Source organism: Eptesicus fuscus, chromosome 4, assembly GCF_027574615.1.
Source record: "Eptesicus fuscus isolate TK198812 chromosome 4, DD_ASM_mEF_20220401, whole genome shotgun sequence".
Classification (NCBI taxonomy): domain Eukaryota; kingdom Metazoa; phylum Chordata; class Mammalia; order Chiroptera; family Vespertilionidae; genus Eptesicus; species Eptesicus fuscus.
The window spans coordinates 10,134,216-10,160,847 of NC_072476.1; the positions used below are offsets into that span (position 1 = coordinate 10,134,216).

General features: G+C 57.5%; 1 protein-coding gene across 1 annotated transcript; it reads left to right on the forward strand.

Moving 5' to 3' along the window:
* The first annotated feature begins 121 nt into the window (after nucleotides 1-121).
* Nucleotides 122-26,632, forward strand: CAPN15 (calpain 15). Its single transcript, XM_008157661.3, has 12 exons — nucleotides 122-310; nucleotides 19,237-20,683; nucleotides 21,730-21,938; nucleotides 22,017-22,200; nucleotides 22,277-22,500; nucleotides 23,311-23,436; nucleotides 23,518-23,670; nucleotides 24,104-24,265; nucleotides 24,435-24,667; nucleotides 24,744-24,910; nucleotides 24,988-25,166; nucleotides 25,233-26,632. The coding sequence occupies exons 2-12, from the start codon at nucleotides 19,259-19,261 to the stop codon at nucleotides 25,408-25,410; spliced, it is 3,240 nt and encodes a 1,079-aa protein (XP_008155883.1). The 5' UTR covers nucleotides 122-310; nucleotides 19,237-19,258; the 3' UTR covers nucleotides 25,411-26,632.

Here is a 26,632-nt window from a genome sequence, read left to right on the forward strand (position 1 = left end):
GCGGCGCCGCGCTGCCCTGTGGGAACAGTAGTCCCGGCGCGCGATTCACAGCGCCGCGTGCGCCCCGGGCGCGCCGTAGCCGCGGGGCCCGGGCCGGGCGCTACGCTACGGAGGCGGCGTAGGATAGGCTCCGGACGCGGGCCGTGTCCAGCAGGGTCTGGGCGTTTGGCGGCTTCTCCACTCAGCGCGGCAGGCCGGCGGGGCAGGGCGGCCAGTGGCAGAAGTTGTAAGTCAGTCGGCAGGGGCGAGCGGGCCGGGGGCCCTTTCCCCCAGGCCGCACGGACGGAGGAGGCGCCGCCGGGTTGCAGAGGTGAGTCCAGCCAGCCGGGCCAGGGGCGCGGCCTGGACCCTCGCCGGAGCCCCAGCCTGGTGGGCAGCGCTTCTCAGCGCCAGGGCTGCCGGCCTCGGAGCGAAGGTCAACCTGCTGCTTCGCTGGCGCCTCCTGGGCATTAGACAGAGCCCAGGCAGGGATGGGTTCATTGCTTGGAGAGGGGAGACGAGGGCCTGGTCATCTTAGTCACTGGGAAACCAGCCCCAGGATGCTGCGGACACAGACGGCGGCCTCAGCCCCTGCCTGCCCTTGAGTGCCCTTATCTTCCAGGCAACGTCCTGGTTCGGCTGCATTAGGGGATGTGTCCCGTAGTGTCCGCAGCCCTCCCCAGTGAAGGACTCTGGACACTGCCTGGGGTGGCCCCATGGAATGGTGGGCCCGTGCGCAGGCGCGTCCTGTGTGCCCACTGACCACCCCACGCTTCCTCTTCTCTATTCCCCTCTGGGCTGGCGCTGGAGCTACACGAGGAAGTTACACAGCATAATCCCTGAGAATGTTTGCCGGGCGGATCCGGTTCTTCCTGTTGGCCACAAAGGGACCCCTCTGGTCCTGAGGAGTGAACCCCTGTTGTGTGGTCGCGTAGCCCTGACTGGATGGCTTTCAGGGACCAGACTGCAGGCAACAGGAACTCCATGAAACCAGGCCAGGGAGCTTGGGGTCCTGCAACTTGGGGAAAAGGGCTCAGCTTGGTGCTGAATTGGGTCTGAGCTCCTCCCAAGAACTCCTCCTTTGGGGATCCCTGGAATCCTCCCTTTGCCCAGATCTGGATTGCTGTGTCAGTTAGGTGTGGAGAGTGATTATCTCCAGCCCCCAGACGCTGGGCAGGCGGTGGGGTAATTCCATCCTTCCTCTCTAAGTGACTTTCTCAAATGTGAAGAGAGAGAGATAGTGTTTCCTGGTCCAAGTCGCAGGAGAGCCTCAGGGACGGGGGAGCCTGGATCTCAGCTCTGTGGCCTGGCTGGTGGTGTTGCAGGAAGAGAGTATTGCAGGAAGCCAGTGCAGCCTGGCCTTGGGGATGGGCACATCTTACTTCCTCCCAGGTTGGTCTGCTCCCAGGACGAGCACTCCTCCTCCTTCCCTTCTGCATCTGAACATTTCTGGAGCTGCTTTTCCTAAGCAGACAGACCCATGACCTCATGACCTTCTGAGAAACAGATTTAAGCTCTGCTGGGCCCAAGGCTTAGTGGCTCCATCTGATCTTGTGTCTGCTTTGAGCCCCCCAGACCTGAGCTCTGAGAGCAGGAAGTGACTAGACCCCCTAATCCTGCATCCGCATAGAACCCTCCCTATCCCAGTCATGCTGGAAGCTCTGAGTTTATGAGTTTATCTGCCCTTCACCAGAGAGGCCAGACTTGGCTGGCTTGACAGTGGTAACATTTACTGAAGCTCCTTTGCACTCCTCTGCACCAAGCTCTCCAGGCCCCTGTCTCATAGGCAGCACTCTAGTAAGCCCCATTTTACTGAGGAGCGGCCCTAAAAATGCCCCCAAACCAAGATGTCATTCATGAGTCCCAGCTGATCAGTGAAGAGCCTGACGGGGCCAGCTACCCACAATCATGGCCTTTTGGGAGAGAGCAGCCTCTGGTTTGGCCCTCTGCGTGCTGCTCACTACCCCAGGCACAGAAGGGTGCTGGCAAGGCAGGTGGCATGATTAAATGGAAATGGTTTGGGTTGGCGGGGTGGGTTTTCTGGGTTTGATGGTTTCTTCATCTGACGTTAAAAGTTCACACCCAGATCCTGAGCAAGGACACCCCATGCCCCCAGGACTCTGAGGGGGCTCTTGGCACAGCCAGCTTCTCTTCACTCCTGTGTTGCCTGGACTGCCCGGCACGTCCTCACTACGTTTCTCTGGTTCCATCTGTGCCCGTTATTCAGCATCAGCACTCATGGGACTGTCTCCCAGCAGTAATATAATCTCATTTCTCTCTGAATCTCTTCTGCCAAACCTCTCAGAACAGACATAGCTTCTCTCTCTTACCCCCTTCCCACTCTGCTGGGCTCTGACATCGCACCTGGCTGCCCAGCATTGTCCCACTCACTAGATGGTCAGTGGTCACCCTGGCTCTGAAGTCCAAAGGGAACTCCTAGGGCGTCTGGAATGGCACCCCGAGGCTTCTTTGGAGATGAGGAGTAGACTCACTGGCCTCTACCCTCTTTGAATGAACTACAAGGAGGCTGTAGATTGAGGCTGGGCTGCCTCCACTTCTCAGGCTTGGGGACCTCTCCAGCCTCCCCTCATCATGTCACTGTGGGTCATGGCAGCAGTACTGGATGGAAAACAATTTCCTTTTTTACGATGCACAACTGAGGTGGTGGTGTACGGCTCCGAAGACACAAGAGGACACACAGTGATCCTGTTCACCTCCTTGGAGGGGTCTGAGTGGGGACTCTGCAGATGGCTGCATTGGTGACACCAGGACAAGGCCTGTTGCCAGGGTGCAGAGAGCCGGGGGCTGTGGGAGGACAGAGGTGTCCTAGCCCGGCACAGAGGCCCCAGGATGGGCTGTGTGAGGCCTCCTGATGCCAAAGGAGGGGCTACTCTAGAAGTCAATGACATACTGTCCCTCTGCAAGGACTTGTCCAGGAGCAGCACCGGTGGGTTCCCAGGAAACAGTAGAGTGTGCACTTGCACTGCTCTCCGACTTCCTGTCCTGCAGACACTTTCACCCTCCGGCGCTGCTCCGGGCCCTGCTCTTCGGCTTTTCCGAAGTCCGGGGTTGCTCACAGGGCTGCATCCACCTCCCTGGTGGCTGGGCAGGGGGATGTGCCTGGACGGTGCTCAAGATATCAGGAGGAAAGCAGGTCAGGAGCTGCTACTTGGAATTGGCACGTGTGTCTGCGTGCAGAGGAAGGCAGTCATTGCGGCTTCCTGCTCCTCCTGTGTCATCACAGCCCAACATTCCTCCTCGGGCCCGTCCCTCCTCACAGCCACACTTCTCAGAAAAGCTGTCCTTTGGCATTAAGATCACATGGGCAGATAAAGTCTCTAGGACCTTCGGCCCCTGCCTGATGCTGCGCTCCTGCCACATCGCAGGAAAGGCAGCAAGTCCTGGAGCCCTTGCCGTTCGGAGGAGGTGGCTGCAGAGAGCGCCCCATCTGCCTTCCTTTGGGGTGAGCTGAGGGCTCGAGTGCTCCATGCGCCCCATGAAATGGTTTGGGCTGGTGGGTGCTTTTGCCACCACTTGGCAAACAAATGTTAGAAGTGCCAAAAAACAAGAGTGCTTGTATGGTACCTTCTCTTTTCCCATTAAAAAGAGTATTCAACTTGGACCAGTATTGAACGTGTGAACTAGAAATTAAAATCCTGAGCGTGTCTAGTCTCTCTGATAGAACCGTATGAAAAGCAGTTTCCTTTTTTATGATGCACAGCTGAGGCGATGTGCGGCTCCAAAGACACAAGAGGACACACGGGGACCCTGTTCGCCTCCGAGGAGGCAGCCCCACGATCCCGTGAGGTTGTCCTCCAGCCTCCTCACTTGTGCCTTGGACTTGGAGGGGCCTGTCTCCTCCCGCTCCAGAAGGCAGGTGCCTCAGAAAGTAGAGCGGATCTGACCTGTCAGCTGGTCCTTCACAGTGAGCAGGGTCAGCAGGTAGTGTCTCAGCGGTGCTCAGAGTGGGCCGAGGAAACGAGGTGGGGCACATGGCGAGGAGCCCTGACTTCTGTCCTAGAGCCGGTGGCCTGGACCTTCAGGGACTAAAGAACTTGACGGAGGGGAAGAGGGCCCGCCTTTTAGCATGTTTGGGCAGCACTTCCCAGTCTGATGGGCAGGTGTTTGGGGCAGGTGTGTTTCTTCCCAAGTTTGCTCACAAGAAGTGGTAGTTACACTTTGGGAGCCCACAGCTTTTGTTCCTGGACCTCTCAGAGGTCAGCAGTGTTGCGACATTTGCTGTTGGTGATGGCAGGCCCTTCGGGTAGGGAGTGGCCGTCCTTGGTGTTTGTCTGAGGGCAAAGGTGAGAGTTGGGGAGGCTGCAGCAAGGCAGTCCTCTGGGCCCCTGCACCACACCAGGAAGGACAGGAGGGGGACAGGCTGGAGCCACCCAGCCTGCAGCAGTGGTTGGAGGTTAAAGATGCCTGGTGGTGCCGGGGCCTGGATCCTGGTGAATCTCGGTGGATGCCTGGCTGCTTGTCCAGCGCCCTGTCCCACGGGGACACCTTCCCCTGGTAGCTAAGGGAGGCCCTGCTCCCTTGGGCCCTGGGATCTTGAACAGCCCCAGCTGCCACATTGGTGGGCCCAGAGATAGCCAGGGCCTTGGACTAGGCAGTGAGGAGCTGGCTGAGCCACGTCAATCCCCTGAGACCTCTGGTCTCTTCTGGGTAAGGGACTGATGTAGCTTCAAAAGGGACGTAGTCCTGCCCTGGCCCGTGTGGCTCAGTTGGTTGAGTGTCATCCCATGCACTGAAAGGTCACTGGTTTGATTCCGGTCAGGGCACATGCTCAGGTTGCGGGTTTGGTCCCTGGTTGGGATGCATATAGGAGGCAAACGATCAATGTTTCTCTCGCACATCGATGTTTTTCTCTCTTCCTCTCTCTTGAAAATCAATAAAAATTTGGGGGCGGGGTAGTCCCTGGGCCACTTCCCATATGGGAATATTCTCAAGGCAACTGAGGGCAATTCCCTGTTCAGGCCCTTGTGTGTGGAGGTGGGGCCGTCCTCCATGTGGCCTGGCCTGGGGGTGAAGACATGGCCCAGCACAAAAGCCACGGGTGGCCACCAAGCCTGGACTATGTGGCTGGTCACCATTGCCTTCAATGGACTCTGGCTTGAAGCCTGGGAGCTGGATCTGTTCCAAGGCCAGAGTCCAGAATCTTCCAGGAGAAGGGGCATGTCCTCTGGGTGGATGTGCTGTTGGCAAGCTCACTGTGCCACTGACCCGGGCATGGGAGAGCTCAGGCATCTCCCAGTGGGGGGTGAGTCCCCTCCCAGGTGCTGTGGGTTAGCTGGGCTATGGGACCAGTGGTGGAATGGTGGGGCTGGAGTGCAGTGTGGGGGCCCCCTCTCTGCAGAGCGCCTCTGCCTAGCCCCCTGCCCTGACAAAGCCTGGTTCTCATGGCCTTGCGGGCGCTGTGCCGCTGAGGCTTGGGGCTGTGGTCCTGACATTCAGAGGCACACCGCAAGTCAGACCTGTTTGGCTGGCTCTGTCTGTCTGTCTGTCGTCCCTTTGGTATTCCCCCGATGGAACAGCCATGTCCCAGGGGGCCCATCCCCTGACTGCCCTACTGTCCTCCATCTCTAGGGGAGCTGTCGATGTGGTGAGCTGCTAACCCACTTGAGGAAGCAGGTGGCAGCAGGAGAATGCTGTCCTGCCGGTCCCGGGAGCCAGGAGGTCAAAGTCTGGGCCCTCCCTGGGGTGGGGCCCTCTCCGGGGTGGGATCCCAGCCTGGTTTCTGGTAGGGACCGAGAGGCCTCCCTCACTCAGGCAAGAGCTTCACGTCCTCGGTTTCCGCCCTGGTAGCAGCGTCCTCAGGCCACGGGGACCTACCTACGAGCTCTGGCTTCACGTCTGGTGGGTGTAATTCGGGGTACGGTGGGTGGTGGCCATGGGTATCCCGGGCACAAGCAGCAATGCTCCAGAAAGGCTTGGTGTCCCCTGGGTGGGCCACTCTCCCTCTGTCCCTTTCCTGGGTCCCCGTCCCGGGGCTGATTTCAGGTGGCCCGTCAGGTTGCTGCAGTTGGAAAAGGACCATTATTGCAGGATGGGGCAGTGGGGCTAAATAAGCTTTAACAGGACTGGGGGGCACGGACTCGGAGCCCCAAGAGTGGGAGCTGGAACAGCAGGGCGTAAATCCCAATCCCTCTCCACTGGGATCTGGTTGTGGTCGGTAGCTTCCGTAAAGGCCCCTGTGGCTGCAGGCTTCTGGTGTCTGCGCACCCCCATCCCTGGGCCAGGTAAACTCACTTGGTGAGAGCAACTCACCTGCCACCCCCCAGGAAGTGCCCCTTTCCTGCCCCACATGCTGAGGTCTCAGCACGCACCCTCAGAGGGCCCACAGAGCTGTGGGGAGCAGGTGAGGTGGGTGTCGTTACTGGGATCCCACCTGCCGTGGTTAAGACAGGCGCGCCCCATGCAGGGTCATCCTCATCTTGGTGGATGGGCCCAGCTGTCCTCAGAGTACCATGCTAGGCACACGCCTCACACAGGTGGGCGGACAGTCCAGTCAGCTCCTGTGGATTAACAAACACCCCGTGCTCTGGGGGCGGCAGCAGCCCCACCTTCATGCTTCCAAAGCCAGATGTAGGCCTCTGCCCCATTTAAATCTAGGGCAGCAGTTCCTGAGTGAGGGCAGGAGGACGGGGTGGGGGCGGGGCTCTGGGAGAGCTGCTCCTCCTGAGGTGCCATGTCTCGGAGTCCTGCCCCTTTGCACAGTCCAGGAGGCTGGTGCTGCCATCATCTGTGCTCTCTGGCTTCTGCCTGGAGCCGTGTTATATACATCATGCTCTTAAGACACAGCAGCCAAAAAGTGAGCACCCTGCCGGCAGAGTTCCTGAGTGTTGCCATATCCAGTGCCTAAAACAGGGCCTGGGAAATAGCAGGGCCCTGATGGGCATTTGCTGAGTGAATGAAAGGGTACATGAAGGAATAAAGGAGTGGTCGGCAAACTGCGGCTCGCGAGCCGCATGCGGCTCTTTGGCCCCTTGAGTGTGGCTCTTCCACAAAATACCACGTGTGGGCGCACACGTACAGTGCGATTGAAATTTCATGGCCCATGCACAGAAGTCGGTTTTCGGCTCTCAAAAGAAATTTCAATCGTTGTACTGTTGATATTTGGCTCTGTTGACTAGTGAGTTTGCCGACCACTGGAATAAAGGAATGGACCTAGTGCAGGGCTGGCAGATGGTCGCGCCACACGCTCACCTGGGGTGAGAGGAGGAGCAGGTTCTGCAGGAGAAGGCTGCACGAGGCTTGTCACCTGGGAGCAGGGTCTGTTCTGCTCTGGGGTTCCGTATCAAAGGATGGTACCTGGGCAAAGTATTTGTAAAAGCTCCCATCCCCGGTTATTCTGATGAGGAATCAGCAGCCGTGGACAGACCACCCTGCCCTGGCAGAGTCCCACGTCTCCGCCATGCAGGTGGGACCCTCAGGTTAGCAGAGTCCACACTGTGGCCACGTGCCTTGCCCAACCAGGGTGATCCTTTGTTGGACTCACTCCGGGGAGCTCTTCCCCACTCCCTTTGGGTCAAGACAGGGTGTGGGTGTCATCCCCAGAGAGGCCCTTCTGGAACCCGCTGCTCTCTGGGGGGCTTTGCAGGCCGCCTCTGTCCTCAAGCCCCAGTGAAGGGCCTGTGCTGCCCCTGCCCCCCATGGGGTCTGCGGGTCAGAGTTTCCTAACGGCGTCAGGGAGCTGAACCTGCTTAGGTGCCTCTTGCTGTCCTCGGGTGCAGGGTTGGGGGACCAGCACACACCCCAACTGTCTGTGACAGGCCTGAGCTCTCACTGCCCGGCTGCCAAGGGCACTGCTGAGGAGCAGGTGGGTCCCCGTGGGAGCTTGCACTTTGGGCAGCACATCCAGCCCACACAGGCCCTTGTTGCTCCTTCCTCCAGGCAGAGCCCGGCGCCTGTGGCCCCACACCTGTCCCTGGGAGGCCCAGGGCCACATCCTCACCCTGCGTTGGGGCTGGCTTTCCCTTTGGCTCTGCCTGCATCAGATGCACGTGGTGGTGTCACCTGGGGCATGGGCCAGGTGTTGGCTCTGACCTGGCTGCAAATGGCACTGTGGACCCTATCCCCCACCCATGGTTTTGGCGTTCTTAGGCCAGGCTTCCCCACGCTGCCTAGTCCTCTGTTCTCCCAGTGGAAATAGGCAAAGCTCTTTGTCAGGGACAGACCAGCCCTGGACCCAGTCACGAGCAGTTCTGCTCCATGAACCTCTGCTGGGCATGGCTCTAATTCAGGCTTCACCTGTCTCTGCTCCTCCCCTCTCTGCTATTCACCTGTTCAGGTTAGCTGCGAAAGGGGGGGTGTCAGAAACACCTGCGCCCTCTTTCCTCAAGGGGCTCCTGTGTGGAGTGGTGTTTAAAATTTGGAGGGCCGTTCTTATTCTGATGTCTGACGTGTAATCATGAGAGAGGCAGGTGAGTTGAGTGACCCAGGTTGATGTGGAACTGACTCCTGGTGGAGTGCTCTGTGCCTGCTTAAATGCTCTCCAGTACAGAAGCTACCGGCACGTGTGGCTCGTCCCTGCAGAGATGAGCATGGACCATAATAGAGTGAGTCCAAAGACCTTGACCCAAGATGGTGTCACGGGACTCCCGCATGGCTTCGCCGGCCTCATACTGACGTGGTAACATTTTTGGTGTGTTGGATTACGTGAGGTACATTATCGAGATTCCCAGAACCTGCCTGTGGTAACTCTCTTACGTGGCTGTTGGTGAATTGGAAACAACCTCTGTGGCTTGCATGGTGCTCCCACTGGACAGTGCTCCTGGAGGCTGGAGCCCGCAGACAACCGTCTGGGGCCAGGTAGGGATGGTGTCAGCTTGGTGGACCACCGCGGGGTCTCTGCCACACTGCTCGGCTGTATTGTGTTTTGTGCTGAAAGCCTGAGTGACAGGTGACTTGTGGGGCCACCAGGCCGGTCAGGGCTGGTGCTGCTCTGTCCCACCCATGTCCCCTGGAGAAAGGCCTCCGGGCGAACGTTACTGCTGCAGGGGTCCTCGGCCTGTCTGACCAAAGCTCTTACGGGGCAGGGGTCACGGGCTTCTACCGTCCATGGTGCTTGGCCCCTGCTGGTTTCCAGAACTGTGTGTGCTGCTGCTCACTCTCGTGTAGGGAGTCCTGCACAGCCCCACCCACAAACCCTAGGCCTGCACCGAAAGGATCATTCCCAGGTTCACTCCAGCCCCTGGCCCCGTTACCATGGGGCTCACTTGGGAGCTGGGAGAAGGGTGTCAGTGGTAACAGTGGACCTGGGGATGGGGCTATGCTGGTGGTCACCTGCACAGCTGGAAAGCCAAGCAGATGCCCACCTTGGCCCAGAGCCTGGCCGAATGGGTGAGGGGAGGCTGGGTGGCATCTTCCCTAACCTGACTGTGACTTGCCTCGTTTGAAATGAGATGTGCCACCTCCGTCTCATGGTGGACGCTCTTGGGCTGTGTGTCATTCCTCTTCTGGGCCCGTGGAGGTAGGGCCTCCCTGCAGTGTAGATGGGCTCCCACCGGAGGCTGGCCAGCCTCCCAGGGCCTCTCGAGTCGCTCATCTCCTCTTGGGCCCCTGACGTTCCTCTGGGGCAGGGCGGCGCTCCTTCAGGAGGGCGGAGGGTAGACAGTGTTGTGCAGGTCTTGGCCTGGCTTTGCAGGGCTGTACCAGCTCCACTGTGCTCACTTCCCTTGTTTTTCCCTCTTCCTTTGGTTAAATATCCCCTGGATTATTTCCTCCACAAGAAAGCAAAATTGTGTCCTTTCTCTTCTCACTGAAGAAACTCTCTTTGAAGACCAGTGGCTGGTGGCACCATCATCCCTTCCCTTTGGGCAGCTGATGGGCTGGTATGGGTTTTCAAGAGCAGAGAAGGGGTGCTGGTTATGGGGCAGGTGGGGCAGGGGCTGAGCACCTGCAGCCCTGCTCCTGGCCCCAGTGTGCCTCGTGTTGGGGGTACCGCTCTGTCGATGCCTGTCCCTCAGCCCTGTGGGCACCTCTGCTGTGGAGGTACCTGGAGTGGGTACTGCAGGGGGCCTGCTGCTGGGTCAGGCGCAGGCCCTCAGTTCCTGCTCCATGGCTGTCCCCTTCCTGCCTCAAGGCCACTTGCACTGGGGGACCCTCCCAGAGTTCCTGGGGGCTTTGTTCCTGTGAGTCATGCTGTTTCTTCTCTTTCTCTTTATTCTCTCTGTTTATTTTTGTTGTGTGACTTTGACCAGCCCGGCCACCCTGTCTGCTGTGTGGGTGCTCACCTCCCTCCATGCTCTGGCCGCATGTGACCAGGCCCAGCTCTCAGTGCGGCTGCCGTCACGGGGGCCATGGGGAACTCCGCTTCCTCGCTGGCCACCGAGACCGAGTCGGACCACAGCTTCCCCGGGGGGCCATCCTTCCCAGGGCCCCCGGCAGCAGCCGGCTGTTGTAGGAGCGGCCCCGGGGGACCTGTCTGGGGCAGTGCCCTGGTTACCCGGCAGCACCAAACCCCACGCCCCCGGGCCCAAAGGTAAGAAAGATGGCGGGCCCCCAGGGGTGGGAGTGCTGCTCTGTTGGCGCCCTCCTTTGGCAGAAGGGCTTGCAGAGAAGTGGGGACCCTATACCTTAGGGTCCTCTGGTGACTTACTTCCCCTTAATGGCACGAGACCTGCAGGGCTCTGCGGTTGCTCCATGCTTGGCGGAGGAGCTGGCTGGGTCTCCGCCTGGTGCTTGTGATGGGGCAGCTTCTGGAGCTTTTTGCCTGGCGGGTGGGGAGCCTGCCAACCCCAGGCCTGGGTGGTGCTGGCACGCGCTGAGAATGCTGGCTTGCTTCCCACCGGATTTGGGGGACACTGCTCAGGAACCCGTCTGTGTGTGTCACCCCTGCTCTGACATGGCTGCCTGCGGGGGGCAGGGTTGTGGTGCCACGGGGCGGACCTTCACATGCCAGCTTCCTCCGGCTGCGGCCAGACTGGCCCAAGTTTCTCAGCTCAGGCTACCTGTTGGATCACCCCTCAGAGGTGCTGGAGTGACCAGTGTGAGGGCAGGTCAGGCTCCAATGTCCCACCCTGGCATGACGCCCTTTCACCCTGTCCCGAGGCCTTGCTGGATGAGGGGTGCCCGGTGCTCAGCATACACTCAGGTTCCGCAGACCTTGGAGCAGAGGTGGTGGTAGCCCCTGCTCTCTCAGGGTGCCGGCGTGGGTTCAATGGCTAATAGACATCTTCTTCCTGTCGCAAAAGTATGTCCTGGGCTTTCCTGCCAGGTGGGCAGCAAACAGGGTCCTAATGGGCCTGCAGGAGGGGGGCCAGACTCCTGCGATGGCATTGGAGCTGAGGCTTGAGTCCCTGGCAGAGGAGGCATCTGGGAGGGGGTGGAGGGGTTAGCAGAGCTGAGTGGGAGAGTCTTAGAGGTCTTGTAAGTTACCTTAGTAGCTTACAAGAATGGGGAGGGAGGGGGTGGAGAGACTAGTGAGAGTTGGGAATGAGGTACAGTGAATTATTAGAGAATATCCCCTTGTCACTGTGTTGATGATGTACTAGTGAACATTTCTGTATCCCAGCTTTATTGAGATATAACTTACTACTATCAAATTCACCCCTCACAACAAGTATACAGTTCAGGTTTTTTTAGTCTGTTTATAGAGTTGTGCCACCATCACCACAATCCAGTTTTTCAGCATCTTTATGGCCCACAAAGATCCTGCTTGTTTGCCTATCCCCCAGACAACCACTCTGCTTCCTGTGTGTCTACAGATTTGCCTTTTCTAGAAATTTCACATCAGCAGAATCCTATGTGTTCTGTGTCTAGCTTCTTTCACTGAGCATAATGTTTTCAAGGTCTGTCCATGTACAGCGTGTGTTAATGCTTCATTCTTTTTATGACTGCATAGTATTCCATTGTCTGGGTAGCACATCTGTTTATCCATTCCTCAGTTGCTGGAATTTGGGTTGTTTCCCCTTGTTTTTTATGTATTGCGCTTCTCTGAACATTTGTTTATAAGTTTTTGGGTGATGTATGTTTTCATTTCTCTTGGGTAGATACCTGGGATGGAATTTCTGAAGTTTATTGCAAATTTATATTTAACTTTTTAAAAGTATATTTTTATTTATTTTAGAGATGGATGGATGGATGGATAGATAGATAGATAGACAGACAGACAGACAGATATCAGCTGCATGTCCCACACTGGGGATCGAGCCTGAAACCTGGCATGTGCCCTGACCAGGAACCAAACCGTGACCTCCTGGTTCATAGGTCGACGCTCAACCAGTGAGCCATGCTGGCCGTGCTATATTTAACTTTCTAAGAAACTGCTAGACTGTTTTCCAAAGTAGCTATACCATTTTGCATTCCCACCAGCAATGTAGGGGAGAGCTCTAGTTTCTCCACATCCTGGCTAACACTTATCATCTATGGTTTTGATCCTGGCCCTTCTTGTGGGTGTGAGGTAGTGTCTCGTGGTGGTTTGATTTGCATTTTCCTGATGGTTGGTGATGTTGAGCATCATTTCAAATGTCCATCTATCCACCCACGTCTTTTTAATTTCACTTATTTCCTTAGGATAAGTTGGTAGGAGTAGAATTATTGGATCCCAGTGAAAGAGGCTGGACCCCCGGGTGAGCAGCAGCCGAGCTGTGGACCCAGTGGCGTTTGCCAGGCAGCTTCCTGAGGCCTTGCGAGCACAGAGAGAGAGAGAGTGTGTGTGTGTGTGTGTGTGTGTGTGTGTGTTAGACTTTGGATCTTGACTCACACCCTTAAACCAACTGCCTGGTGACTTGGTGTTGCCCTTTCTCATTCTAAGAAACTGCCTCCACATCAGCATGCAGCCTTCTTGGCCAGGAGAGCTCCATAGCAGTGCTGAAGCCAAGAGAGCCAGGCGTGGCCACATCTAGAACTCACTGCCATTCTGGGGGCAGGAACTTTGATGCCCCAGGAGCTATTCATCTTAATAAAATATTGGGCCCTGGCCAGTTTGGCTCAGTAAATAGAGCCTCGGCCTGTGGACTGAAGAGTCCCAGGTTCAATGCCGGTCAAGGGCACATGCCCGGGGTTGCAGGTTCGATCCCTAGGAGGGGGCGTGCAAAAGGCAGCCAATCAATGACTCTCGCTCATCATTGATGTTTCTATCTCTCACTCCCTCTCCCTTCCTCTCTGAAATCAATAACAAAGATAAATAAACAAACAAACGTTTGGTGTGAGCATTGGCTGTGTACAAGCTCTGGGCCTTCCCTTGAGACACAGAGACGAGGAAGATGATCCAAGGCCGGCTGAAGGTGACCTGTAGATGAGGCCCCAGCACATTTTGGAACTAGCAGGGTGTCCGGGGTTGTGCTGCCACAACTAGACATGACATTCGGACTTCCTGGCATGGTCTGCCAGGAGCCCAGCCTCAGGTCCAGTGGCTTGGCCTTGTGTGTGGACACTACTTATTGCTCTCAGCTTTCCAGGGAAGCAAAAAGGTCATCTCCCAGGATGGGGCCGCTCCACATCCCTGCCAACATGCATGTCCTGGGCACTGGGTGGACTTCATAGGGAGCCCCAAGAGCAATTCTACAACCTCCCTTTTTTTTTTTTAATATATTTTATTGATTTTTCACAGAGAGGAAGAGAGAGGGATAGAGAGTTAGAAACATCAATGATAGAGAAACATCAATCAGCTGCCTCTTGCACAACCCCTACTGGGGTTGTGCCCGCAACCAAGGTACATGCCCTTGACCGGAATCGAACCTGGGACCCTTCAGTCCGCAGGCCGACGCTCTATCCACTGAGCCAAACCGGTTTCGGCAATATAACCTCCCTTTTGAATTAGAAGTGAGTGTTGGTGGCTCGGATAATGAGGGTAGAGAAGGTATTTGTTGTTGAATTTTTCTGGACAGTTGTCTCAATATTCCATTTTACTTGGTCTTTCTGTTGTAAGGGGTAACTCGGGCAGCCAGTTTCCTCCCCCAGAAGTGATTGCTTCTGTGTCTTGGAGCACAAGTGACTCAGCCTCTGAGTGAGTGTCATAGAACTTGGGAACATTTTATGTTGAGGGTTTGGTTTGACTCCAGGTTCCCAACCTTCTCTTATTTCTAGGCTTTGCTTGGCGGTCTGGCCTCACCTTCGGACACTCCAGGGATTTCACGTCTCTGGGCCTCGCTGAGTGTCTCCTGGGCCCCAGACGTGTCAGGGTGGCCGTTGAGGGTGGCCTAGAACAGCTGCTCCCCTGCTCAGGGTTCCTCTACTCACTCATCACTCACTGACCCTGAGCCACTTCTCACCACCGATGGCACCAAGATGGGTGTGAGCTGTAAGGTGTGGGTTGCTGGGTCGGTGAGGGAGTACTGTGCCAGTCCTGCAGCTGTGCCACCACCATCCCCAGAGCCTCCTTCTAGCCAGAAGGCTGCCCAGCTCACTGTTTCCCCAGGGCTGAATTTGATTTCTAGGCACTGTTTTCATTGAAACCTTTCTGAACTCCAGACAAAGTCTTCCTGATTCTTGTCCACAGGACAGCTGTGGAACCTGCCTGTCCCCAGGCGCTGTCCAGGACCTGCAGACACCTTGCCTTGTGTGCAGCCAGCCCAGGCCAGGGACTGGCCAGCTGGTGGGTTACACAGTGAACAGGACTTGGGATCCTTGCCCTCCCAGTGTTTGCAAGGCTGTCCTCGTTCAGTGTGTCTGGGACCTGCAGGCGCCTGGAGCCCAAGGCAGGTGCGTCCTAGGAGGGTCCTGAGGCTTTTCTCTGGAGACTTCCCAGGCCAGGTGGGGTGCACAAGATGGGTGACCATCCCCTGAGCCTGGGGTTGGGGTGGAGGCTGCCTAGGCCCCAACCTGTGTGTGCATGTGGTGGGGGTGGGAACACTGTATGCCACATCTTGACTAAGGGCCCTTCTCTAATGAGGAACAGTGGGACGAGGGTTCAGAGTGGTGTCCAGGCAGATTTCTTAGGTTTCTCATAGCACCGAAGCCAGGGCTAAAGCTGAGCTGGCCCTTGGCCAGGCCCACTATGCTGGTGCTGGGTGCCCACTCGCTCACCCCGAGGCCTAGTCACACAGGAAGGCGGCTTCACAGAGTTTGCTTTGGGTCTTGGGAAACAGTCGTGTTGCCCAGGGTGGATTTTTCTATTTGTTATTGAAGAGGCAAGTTTTCTTTCTTCCTAAACCAAAAGAGCTTGGTGTGAGTCTAGCATTAGAAGCACAAGCTTCATGCCTTGTTGAGGAGAACAATTGATTTTTTTTGCCAGCAGAGCAGCAGTGTAGGAGAGTGTGTGCTGTGGTGTATGGACACCCCTTGAGGCCAGATTAGCCCTTGAGAGGCAGGTTAAGGGGTCAGCCTCACCCTCCCCTCAGACCTATTACCCATCTTGGGTGGGAGGAACCATTCAGGAGCATCCCACCTGCCCTGCTGTGGGCCTGAGCGCCTTTCTTCTGCACCCGGGAGAAGCCGAGGCCCAGCCTTGGGGGAGGTGGGCAGGCCAGATGCCCAAGAACCCACCCAGCAAAGGGAGCTGCATTCCAAGGCTCCAAGCAGTTTTCAGGGCAGGCTGTGCAAGGAGACCCTAAGAAGGTGGGAGGTGGGTGCCCTGCCCTGCTCTGCACCACCAGCAGGGTCCTGGGACCCAAGTGCAGGTCTCCCGACTCCCACCTCCCTGTCCTTCAGGCCTGGCAACTTTTGGAGTACCGTGTCCTCTGGCCACACCTGGCCTGTGGTGCAAGGCTCCCTTGGGGGCCCTGCTCCAGGACCAGGGCCTGAGGGTCTGCCATACCCCTGAGGTGAAACCCGTTCTGGTATGTCTGACAGCAGCTTCCCTACCCCCTGATGCACAGCCAGAGGCCTCCTGGGATAGAAGCTCCAGGTGGGGTGGAGCCCACCCTGAGTGTTGTCAGCTCTATAGCCACACCCAGGTGCCTTCCCCCCAGCCAGTCTCCATCCATCTCAGAAGGGCAGTGTCCTGCTGCACACAGGATCTCTCAGGTCTGGCTGAGGCTAGCAGTTTGGCACAGGCTGCTCAGGACACTGGTCTCCCTGCCCCTTTCCCCACCTCCTTTGCTCTTGGATATCCCCACAAACACTCGCTCTCCCTAGGCTCGGCAGCCTGTCCCCCACCACCACTCTGTGGGCCTACCATGGCCCCCACCACCTGGGACACGGGCTACGAGAGGAAGAGGGTTTGCATGTTGCTTCAAGACACTGAGCTGCCTCATTGAACCTCTGCCAGGCACAACTGGGCCAGCAGTGGTCCAAGTGGGCAGATGAGTGGAGAGTCCTCAGCCCCTACAGAGCTCAGGGGCTGCTGAAGTGCAGATGGATCACTACCCATGGCTGGAGATGGTCAGTCCAAGGGCCTTGGCATAGGGACAAAGACTCAGTGGGTGCTGCGAACACTGCTAGGTTTCATTTTGTGGTCAGATACTTGTATCCCTCAGCACGTGTCAGAATTGGCTCCTACCCAGGAAACTCCAGAAGCAGAGAGTCAGCTGGGAGCCAGCTTGGAGATGACCATGCACACCCTTGCCCTCTCCTCGTGTACTCAAGCTTTTTTTATGCGATGACATTCACGTGATAAAACGGTTTCAAAGTGAACAATTCAGTGGTACTTAGTAAATTCACAATGCGCAGCCATCACTTCTACCTAGTTCCAAAACATTTGCATCACCCCAGAAGAAAACCTGTGCCCACCGTGCAATTGCTGTCCAGCCCCTGGAGCCACCAGTCTTCTTTCTGCCTCCGTGGATTTACCTGTCCTGGACGTTTCCTATAAATGGAATCATACAACATGTAGTCTTTTGTGTCTGGCACCTTTCACTTAGCATGTTTTCAAGATTCATCCATGTTATAGCATGCATCAGAATTTCATTCTTTATTCATTGGTGGACATTTGGGTTGTTTCCATCTTTGGCTATTTTGAATAGAGAATGTGTGTGTGTGTGTGTGTGTGTGTGTGTGTGTGTGTGTGTGTGTGTATTTGTAGAATACTACTTTTCACTTCTGTCGGGTAGAGACCTATGGGTGCAATTGCTGGGTCATATGGTAGGTCAACTTAACTTTTTGAAGAACTGCCAGACTGTTTTCCAAAGCCGCTGTGCTATTATTTTGCATTCCCATCAGCACTGCAGGGGAGGGCTCTAGCTTCTCCACAGTTTCAGCAGCACTTATCTGCAGGTTTGATTCTGGCCATCCTCGTGGGTGTGAAGTGGTGTCTCAGGGCGAGTTTTGATTTGCATTTCCCCGATAACCAGTGGTGAGCATCTTTTCATGTGCTTATTGGCCATTTGTGGATCTTCTTTTTTTTTTTTTTTTTTAATATATTTTATTGGTTTTTTACAGAGAGGAAGGGAGAGAGAGAGAGAGTCAGAAACATCGATGTGAGAGAAACATCGATCAGCTGCCTCCTGCACAGATGTGCCCGCAACCAAGGTACATGCCCTTGACCGGAATCGAACCTGGGACCTTTCAGTCCGCAGGCCGACGCTCTATCCACTGAGCCAAACCGGTTTCGGCTTGTGGATCTTCTTTGTAGAAATGTCTATTCATGTCCTTTGTGAATTTTTAAAACGGGTTTTTTTGTTGTTTAGTTTTAAGGGTTCTTTACATATTCTGGACACAAGACCCTTATCAGATAATACAGTTTGAAAATATTTCCTTCCATTTTGCAAGTTGTCTTTTCACTTTTTTTTTTTAAGTCCAATTTTTTTCTTTATTTGCCCATACTTTTGTGTCATATCAACTAATCCATTGCTAAATCCAAGGTCATGAAATTTTACCTATGTTTTCTTCTAAGAGTTCTGCAGTTTTTGTTCCTACATTTAGGTCATTTTTCAGTTGATTTTTTAATACAATGTGAGGTAAGAGCCCAACTTCATTCTTTAGTGTTTATATCTAATTGTCTAGCACCATTTGTTAAAAAGACTATCTTTTCCCCATTGAATGGTCTTGGAACCCTTGTTAAAAAATCACTCAACCATATATGTGAGGGTTTATTTCTGGACTCTCCATTCTGTTCCATTGGTCATAAAAACCATACAGTATAGACATATAGTCTGTCCTTACACCAGTACCACACTGTCGACTTCCTACCTCTTTTTCAAGATTGTTTTGGCCGCTTGGGGGCTCTTGTAATATGGTGTGAATTTTAGAAGCAGCTTTTTCCATGGCTAAAAAAAAAAAAAAGCCATAGGGATTTTGATAGGGATTGCATTGAATCTGTAGATCGCTTTTAGTAGTATTGTCATCATAATTATATTGTCTTTTAATCCATGAACATAGGATGTTTTTCTATTTATTTAGGTCTTTAATTTCAGCAATTTTTGTAGCTCTGAATACAAGTCTTTCACCTCCTTAGTTAAATTTATTCCTAGGTGTTTTATTATTTTAGATGCTATTTTAAATGGTATTGTTTTCTTTTTATAATTCTCACCCAAGGACATGCTTTTTCATTGATTATGAGAGAGAAAAAGGGAGAGGGAGAGAAAAAAAGAAACATCAATGTGAGAAGGAAGCATCGATTGGTTGCCTCACGCATGTGCCCTGACCAGGGATTGAACTCGAAACATGGTATGTGTCCTGACCGGGAATTGAACCTATGATCCTCCGGTACATGGGACGATGCTCTAACCACTGAGTTACACTGGCCAGGGCAGTATTGTTTTCTTAACTTTCTTTTCAGATTGGTCACTGCTGGCACAGACATATGGCTGATTTTTGTGTGTTGATCTTGTGCCTTACAACTTTGCTTAATTCATTTATTAGCTCTAGTCGTTGTTTTCTTATTTTGTAGATTTTGGGGATTTTGTGTAGAGTTATATCATCTGCAAATGGAGATAGTTTTACTTCTTCCTTTACAATTAGATGCCTTTTATCTCTTTTTCTTGCCTAATTCCTCTGGCTAGACCTCCAGTGCAGTGTTGCCTAGCATGCTGAGTTCCTGATCTGGAGGAGAGCATGCATTCCTTCCCCTCAGGGCATGATGCTCACTGTGGGTGCTTTGTTGTTGCCCTTTATCCTGTGGAGAAAGTACACTCCTATTCCTTCCTGTGACTGAACAACCAGAGCCCCGTGGTTACTAAGATGGTGTGGCTCAGCCCCATTCCTCTATGCCCACAGGTCCACCCCTCCAGAAAGGATTTGAGGACAGAGCTATGGGGTTCTTCAGAGGCTTTGGGGGGCCTCTTACTCCTCAGAGTCCTCGAGCCCCTCACAGGCCTGATGTCTGTCACAACCCAGAAAGGCACAGATCCTGCTGGCTTGACCCCCCTCGTCCCAGGTGGAGACTTGGGCCCCATCCTGTGGGCCTCTACTGACTGGGGCCTTCCCTTGCAGCCACACGCACTCGCCCGGGTCCATGGCCACGGTTGGAGAGTGGTCCTGCGCGCGCTGCACCTTCCTGAACCCGGCCGGCCAGCGCCAGTGCTCCATTTGTGAGGCCCCCCGGCACAAGCCTGATCTCGACCAGATCCTGCGGCTCAGCGTTGAGGAGCAGAAATGGCCTTGCGCCCGATGCACATTCCGGAACTTCCTGGGCAAGGAGGCCTGCGAGGTGTGTGGCTTTGCCCCAGAGCCCGTGCCTGGCACCTCCCTGTTGCCAGTCATCAACGGGGTCCTATCCAAGCCGCCCACCATCCTGGTGGAGCCCAAGGGCAGCTGCAAGGAGGAGACGGGTCCAGTGCAGACAGAAGAACTAGTGACCGTGGAGCCCGTTGCGGGTCGGCCCGAGGAGGAGGAGGGGGCAGCAGAACTTGGGAGCGGCTGGGCCTGTCCTCGCTGCACGCTGCACAACACACCCGTCGCCAGCTCCTGCTCTGCCTGTGGGGGCCCCCGGAAACTCTCGCTGCCCAGGATTCCTCCTGAGGCTCTAGTGGTCCCTGAGGTTGTGGCCCCCGCCGGCTTCCACATCACACCTGCCCCACCCCAGCCGGGGGAAGGTGCTGAGGCCGACCCTCCCTCTGCTGCTGACCAGGAGCCACCCCGGATGCCACCATTCAGCCCCTTCTTGCCCACTTTGCAGAACAACCCCGTGCCTCGCAGCCGCCGTGAGGTACCCCCCCAGCTGCAGCCACCGGTGCCTGAGGCCGCCCAGCCCTCACCCCCTGCTGGCTTCAAGGGGCCCCCCCAGAGCCCAGGGTGGACTTCAACTGGGGCCTCCCGCTTGGCAGAGCGGCTGTCAGGCAAGCGGCTGAGCGCTCTGGAGGAGGAGGAGGCTGAGGGCGGCTCTGTGCTGCGCCGCTGCAGCTCCTGCTCGGCACCCGGCCCCTCGAGCCTGTGTGAAGCCTGTGGCGCCGCTCCAGGCAGCGATGTCATTGACCTGGCCGGTGATACCGTGCGCTACACGCCAGCCAGCCCCTCCAGCCCCGACTTCACCACATGGTCGTGCGCCAAGTGCACACTCAAGAACCCCACGGTGGCCCCTAGGTGCACTGCGTGTGGCTGCTCCAAGCTACATGGCTTCCAGGAGCACAGCGAGCCCCCTGTTCGCTGCCCTGACTGCAGCGCCGACAAGCCCAGCCTCTGCACTGCCCACAAAGCCAGCCGCCTCTTTCCTGAGGCACCCGAGCGCCCAGGCCAGTGGGCCTGCCCCGCCTGCACACTGCTCAATGGGCCACGGGCTAAGCACTGTGCCGCCTGCCACACGCCCCAGCTCCTGGAGGCCCAGCGTCGGGGTGCTGTGCCCCTGAGGCGCAGGGAGAGTATGCTTGTGGAGAAGCGGCGGCAGACGGATGAGGGTGAGGCCAAGGCCCTCTGGGAGAACATCGTGGCCTTCTGCCGGGAGGTGAGTCCCCTCAGGACAGTGGTCCACCCACCAGGGCTGAGGCTCCCCTTCCCATGGGCCTCTCTCTGCATCTTTTGTCCTCCCGCCTTCTCCAGCCACGGAGAGGGAGGGACCAGCGGCAAGAGAGGCAGCGTTCTCTTCCCCGAGCTCTGAGCATTAGCCTGGCACCTACTCACCCCTCACCTGAGTGTGACTGGCCCCCACTATCCACATCTTGTCCCTTTTTTCTCTCTGCCCACGAGAGTCCATGGCCTCCTAGTCTCTGTGTTTTCTTCAGCTGTGGAGACATGGCCAAAACTCGGGGTTCTCTTGCCCTTGAAGCTGTGGGAGGCCTGAGCCCAGGGTAATGTCAACTGGGGGGGCTGCTGCCCCCTGTCACTGCCAGTCGCCCACCCTGACAGCCCATCTGGTCTTTTTTTTTTTTTTTTTTTTTTTAATTTCAGAGAGGAAGGGTGTGGGAGAGGGACAGAAACATCAATGATGAGAGAGAATCATTGATTGGCTGCCTTCTGCATGCCCCCCACTGGGGATCAAGCACACAACCGGGCATGTGCCCTTGGCTGGAATCGAACCCGGGACCCTTCAGTCCGTAGGCTGATGCTCTATCCATTGAGCCAAACCAGGGAGGGCCCATCTGGTCTTGTGTCCTGCCTTCCCCATCCCAGTTGGGTCCTCCCACCTCTCTTCCCGGGGCCTTTATGTGGTGGGCCATGGACTATCTGGGGATGCTGCCCCAGTTCCCTGTGCCCCATGCCCTCCACCTCTGCAGCCTCCAGGCTGGTGGCTTCACCATTTCCTTGGGGCATACATACCTCCCATTGACCTGTCACCAGACTTCAGTGACAAGGTTGGCTACAGTCCTCCATGCCTGCACAGCTGAGCTCACCACACGGGTCAGGGTAGCTACACACACACCTACCCCCTTTCCTCTGGGACTCAGGTAGCATTTTCAGGGTGCTGTCCTGGCCTGTCAGGTGGAGCGAGGTGCATCTTGGGCCTGGGGTGGCCCAACTCAGCCTGAGCAGGTGTGGCTATGGTCTCTGCAGAACAGCGTGAACTTCGTGGATGACAGCTTTCCACCCGGGCCCGAGTCTGTGGGCTTCCCTGCAGGCGACAGTGTCCAGCAGCGCGTGAGACAGTGGCTGCGGCCCCACGAGATCAACTGCTCCGTCTTCAGGGACCACAGCACCTCCTGGTCCGTGTTCCACACTCTCCGACCCTCAGACATCCTACAGGGGCTGCTGGGCAACTGCTGGTGAGTTTGGGGTATCTGCTCAGGCCGGGTGGTGGGACAATCTGGTCGTGCTTTCCAGTGAGGCCCCGCTCTGCACAGGTTCCTGAGTGCTCTAGCTGTGCTGGCTGAGCGGCCTGACCTGGTTGAGCGGGTGATGGTCACACGCAGCCTGTGCACGGAGGGCGCCTACCAGGTGCGGCTCTGCAAGGATGGCACGTGGACGACGGTGCTGGTGGATGACATGCTGCCCTGCGACGAGGCCGGCTTCCTCCTCTTCTCGCAGGTGGTAGGGAGGATGGGCGTGGGGTGGGCGAGGGGAGGGTCTCGGTGGGCCTCGTGACTTCGGCCCCTCCCTGCAGGCCCAGCGGAAGCAGCTGTGGGTGGCCCTCATTGAGAAGGCGCTGGCCAAGCTGCACGGCTCCTACTTTGCCCTCCAGGCAGGGCGCGCCATCGAAGGCCTGGCCACCCTCACCGGGGCCCCCTGTGAGAGCCTGGCGCTGCAGGTCAGCTCCACTAACCCCCGAGAGGAACCCGTTGACACTGACCTCATCTGGGCCAAAATGCTGAGTTCTAAGGAGGCTGGGTAAGAGGGGCGGGTGCTGCGGCGGTCAGCAGCTTTGGGAGGAGAGGAAAGAGGAGGCAAGGGGACAGCCAGGCCGGGGCCTGGAGCGGTGGGCTACTCAGGGGCAAGTACCCTCTGACCAACAGCCTGTGTTTCACAAGATGTGTCCAGTGTGGGCTGACCACAGTTAGTTAGAAGGCCTGGCCTGCAGCCCTGGCATCTCCCACTGCTGGCTCATGGGTCCCACCTGCCAGTCCAGGGCAGTAGGCAGCATACTGCTGATCAGCCCGTACCTAGAAGGCCTCATCCTGACCCGGGCCATGCTGACCATCAGCACCTGCTTGGACACCTGTGGAGCTAGCCCATGGAGGCACCTGGTGGGAGTGGGCTGCCTTCTGAGACCCGCAAGCATTGGCCAGCGTGGCTGTAAGGAGGGCACAAAATCCTAAGCCCGAGAGAGAGGGCTTGTTGATGCTGAGACCCCCTGCTCTCAGTTGATACCGGGCATTACCACCGCCCCATCCCCTCAGGAAGTGTGGCCCTGAGCTGATGGGACCCAGGCCTCCCGACTCCCAGCCCAAACGCTGTGAGCTCTTGGGCCACTGTGTAGGGAGCAGGCCAACATTTCCTGGGCCCTGTGTGTCTTTCCTGTGTTCCTGGGATCTGCACTTCCCCACAGGCAGGCAGGACCCCCACCCTCAGGGTAACAGAGGTCCCCTGGTGAGTGAGCCCTCCTCAGTGAATGAGGCTCCTGGTTGCTAAGGGGCCCCATCATTAAGAACCCCTGGTCAGCAAGCCTGCCCGGTCAGCTAGGCCACTCTGCCTACACAGGTTCCTCATGGGCGCCTCTTGTGGGGGAGGCAACATGAAGGTGGACGATGCTGCGTACGAGAGCCTGGGCTTGCGCCCCCGCCACGCCTACTCCATCCTGGATGTCCGTGATGTCCAGGGCTCCAGGTAGGGGCTGGGCCGGCCATGGGTAGCCAGGGCATGTGGAAGTGTGGTGGAAGCCGTGGCCCTCAGCCCCATGGTCCGCAGGCTCCTGCGCCTCCGGAACCCGTGGGGCCGCTTCTCCTGGAATGGCAGCTGGTCGGATGAGTGGCCACACTGGCCGGGGCATCTGCGTGGGGAGCTCATGCCGCACGGCAGCAGTGAAGGAGTCTTTTGGATGGAGTACAGCGACTTCATCAGGTACCTGACTCGGCAGCAGTGGGCGCCCGACGTCTACCTCATGGCCACCCTGTGCTCTAGCCGCCCTCACTTTGGCCCACCTGACCCGTCTCCCTCACTCCCTTGCCCTGAGCCCAGTATGAACTACCTGGGGAGCCTGGCCTGTCCCTCTGCAGACCTGAGGCGGAGGTGGGGGTGATGAGAGAGACTGTGGGAGTTGGGTTCTGCCCTAAGGACTCTTTCCTCTCTGGGTCATCCTTGGGTATGGGACCTCCTAGTGGTGTTCATGGGCAACAGCCAGGACCAGGGTTTTAGGACATTGGTCCCAAGAAGTGGCCAGGGCCCAGTGGGGCAGAGACTGGGGAGGGAAAGAGGCTTAGGGAGGTGCCTGGACTCCTGATGGGGACGGCTCCTGTGTCTGGAGCTGTTCAGTGGGCTGTCTCTCCCTGCTCAGGTACTTCGACTCCGTGGACATCTGCAAAGTGCACTCGGACTGGCAGGAGGTGCGGGTGCAGGGCTGCTTCCCCAGCTCGGCCAGTGGGCCCATCGGGGTGACAGCGCTCACCGTACTGGAGCGTGCGTCCCTGGAGTTTGCCCTCTTCCAGGAGGGTAGCAGGTGAGGGAGGCTGTGGTCTGTGGGGGAGAGGGTGGGTGGGACCAGAGCACTGGTTGGGGTGGGCACGCGGATCTGGGGGATTTGTGGAAACTGGACAGGGTGGTGCCGTGGGGCAGTAGAGCCACAGACAGCAGGTGCTGCCCATGACCCCTCCTGGGTCTGGCTGTAGGCGCTCGGACTCTGCTGACAGCCACCTCCTGGACCTGTGCGTCCTGGTTTTCCGAGCCTCCTTCGGCAGCGGTGGCCGCCTGAGCCTGGGCCGCCTGCTGGCCCACAGCAAGCGAGCTGTCAAGAAGTTTGTCAACTGTGACGTGATGCTGGAGCCCGGCGAGTATGCCGTGGTGTGCTGTGCCTTTAACCACTGGAGCCCCACCACGCCGGGCCCACTGGCCACCACACAAGGTAACGTTGCCCCCCGAGCCCGATCCCAACCCTCCCCACTGCAGCCCCCAGGCCCCCTCACTCACAACCTCCACAGCCTCCAGCCCCTCAGCAGGGGTCCCGCGCTGCTCCCTGGAGCCACCCGGCCATGTGCTGGCTGTGTACAGCTCAAGGCTGGTCATGGTGGAGCCCGTGGAGGCCCAGCCAACCACGCTGGCAGACGCCATCATCCTGCTCACGGAGAGCCGAGGGGAACGGCATGAGGTGAGGTTGGCGGGGGGAAAGGGGAGGGGCAGGGAGGAGGAGGCCTCACCCCACCCACACCTGCCCTGTCCCTGCAGGGACGTGAGGGCATGACCTGCTACTACCTGACGCATGGCTGGGCGGGGCTCATCGTGGTGGTGGAGAACCGGCACCCCAAGTCCTACCTGCATGTGCAGTGTGACTGCTCTGATAGCTTCAACGTGGTGTCTACACGCGGCAGCCTGCGCACCCAGGACAGTGTGCCACCCCTGCACAGGTGGGCACCGCCCCAGTCCCTCTCCCTCCCTGGCCTCCACTGGCCCTCACCGGCCCCCTCCCCCAGGCAGGTCCTGGTGATCCTGTCCCAGCTCGAGGGCAACGCCGGCTTCTCCATCACCCACCGCCTGGCACACCGCAAGGCAGCCCAGGCCTTCCTCAGCGACTGGACAGCCTCCAGGGGCACCCACAGCCCCCCACTCACGCCCGAGGTTGCTGGCCTGCACATGCCCCGGCCATTGTGACTGCCCTGCCCTCGCCTGCCTGCCTCCCCACATGCACTTTAGGAGGGAGACCCCAACAGAAGATGCTTGAACCAGAATCTCAGGACCCCACCCAGGGAGCTGCAAGCCGCAGAGCAAAACTTCCCCTGGGCCTTCCTCCCTGCCCCTCCCTCCTGTCCTGGGCCTCCCAGCCGCCAAGCAGAATACCTCCAACCCGCTTCTAGCGTGAGGGGACTGCGCCAGCTCCTCTGACCAGCCTGCCTCGAGGTCGGGCTCAGATTGCCAGGGCTGAGGTGAGGCTGCCCTTCTCCTGTGGGCCTGGGGCCTCCTGCCTGTGTGAGGTAGCCAAGAGCTCCATTTACAAAACCAAATCTGGGCAGGTCAGAGGCTGGGACCCCAGGGTGAGCAGGGACCATCCCATCCCCCCTTGTGGGGATCAGAGCCTGGGACCCCAGGATGAGCAGGGACCACCCCCTTGTGGGAGTCAAAGGCCAGGACTCCAGGGTGAGCAGGGACCACCCCCTTGTTGGGGGGGATCAGAGGCCAGTACCCCAGTGTGAACAGGGACCACCCCCTTGTGGGGGTCAGAGGCCAGTACCCCAGTGTGAGCAGGGACCACCCCTCTTGTGGGGGACAGAGGTTGGGACCCTCAGATGAGCAGGGACCACCCCCTTGTGGGGCATGAGCCTCCTATCCCCAGCTTGCTTCAAGAGCCCACCTTCCCACCCCTTCGACCCCCACAAGACAAGCAGGGGTCCCTGGAATCCCAGCAGTGTATCCCAGGAGGCAGGTGCCTGGCGACCATGGGCTCAGGACCAGGGATGGGGAGGGTCCTAGCTGCCTGCCCCCTCTGGCGACACTATGCAATTCCTGGACCACTAGTCAGGATCGAAGCCATGCCCCGGGGGCTGTGGGTCAGGAGCTGCCATTTGGTGAGGTGGTTTGTCCTCAGCACCACTGACCTCTGCCAGGAAGACCAGGGTCCAAACAGAAATCCTTGGCCAGCCCTGTCTAGGCACACACAGGGAGGTTGTGGCTCTTCCCAGCGCCTCCCCTGCCTCAAGCCCAGGTTGCTGGGCTGCCTCCCAGCCGTCCGCCCCCATGGCTGCTCAAAGCCCTGCACCTGCCTGTGGACATGAGGCCAGCTTCCGGGGGCCACCTGGCCTCTCTGCCCTCCCGCCCCAGGCAGTGGGCGGCTCTGCCCACCGCCCCTCACTTCCCTGGGGCTTGCGGGGGGGGGGGG

Coding starts and splice junctions, on each gene's coding strand:
- CAPN15 (XM_008157661.3), top strand. CDS start 19,259: ATGGCCACGGTTGGAGAGTGGTCCTGCGCGCGCTGCACCTTCCTGAAC. Junction 22,201..22,276: donor GCTTCCTCCTCTTCTCGCAG/GTGGTAGGGAGG, acceptor CCCTCCCTGCAG/GCCCAGCGGAAGCAGCTGTG. Junction 24,266..24,434: donor CTCTTCCAGGAGGGTAGCAG/GTGAGGGAGGCT, acceptor GTCTGGCTGTAG/GCGCTCGGACTCTGCTGACA.